At 42.6% G+C, this 554-nt stretch overlaps 1 protein-coding gene across 1 annotated transcript in view; it reads left to right on the top strand.

The window, feature by feature from the left end:
* Window positions 1-554, top strand: part of LOC103602985 (probable G-protein coupled receptor 141) — a 17,420-nt gene that overhangs the window by 16,050 nt on the left and 816 nt on the right. Inside the window, exon 2 of the mRNA XM_008587439.1 lies at window positions 11-548. Coding sequence (XP_008585661.1) covers window positions 11-548 — 538 coding nt within the window. The remainder of the gene's footprint in view (window positions 1-10; window positions 549-554) is intronic.

Raw genomic sequence — 554 nt, 5'->3', positions numbered from 1 at the left:
AACACTGCAGAGCGATTCTGCTAACACTCTACAGCGTGGTTTTGCTTGGAGGCACTACTGGAACAATTATGATGTTGCGTATCATGTTCAAAAGGAATAGTCACTCGATGATGTCCACGATCATCCTCAACGTCATTGTGCTGCACTCCGTCCTCCTGGTCAGCCTTCCCTTCCGCCTCAGCTACTACGGCTTAGTTGTCTGGGAGTTTGGATCCTTTACCTGCAGAGTGGTTAGCAGCATCATATACGGCCATATGTACTTTACCTTTGTTTTCTACGTGGCCATTGTTGTACTCCACTTACTCATCTATTTTAAGAAACTCCAAATACATCAGTTACAAAAGTACCATGCGGTGGTTTTGAGCATTACTATTTGGGTGGTGGGTAGCCTCATTTATTTGCCAATATTATTTTTACAATATGGCATAGATCCAAGTTACTCAGAACAACAACGATGCTTTGAGTTCTACAAAGATCTCAGCCAGAGGGGATTCGTCATTATGAATTACTCTATCATTGTCATTATGATGACGACAGTTGTGACCCTCTTTCTG

The sequence above is a fragment of the Galeopterus variegatus genome, unplaced genomic scaffold (genome assembly GCF_000696425.1).
Source record: "Galeopterus variegatus unplaced genomic scaffold, G_variegatus-3.0.2 Scaffold4395, whole genome shotgun sequence".
NCBI classification, from domain to species: Eukaryota; Metazoa; Chordata; class Mammalia; order Dermoptera; family Cynocephalidae; genus Galeopterus; species Galeopterus variegatus.
Note: the sequence above shows the minus strand (reverse complement) of the source record. Positions and strands in the feature narration are given on the sequence as shown.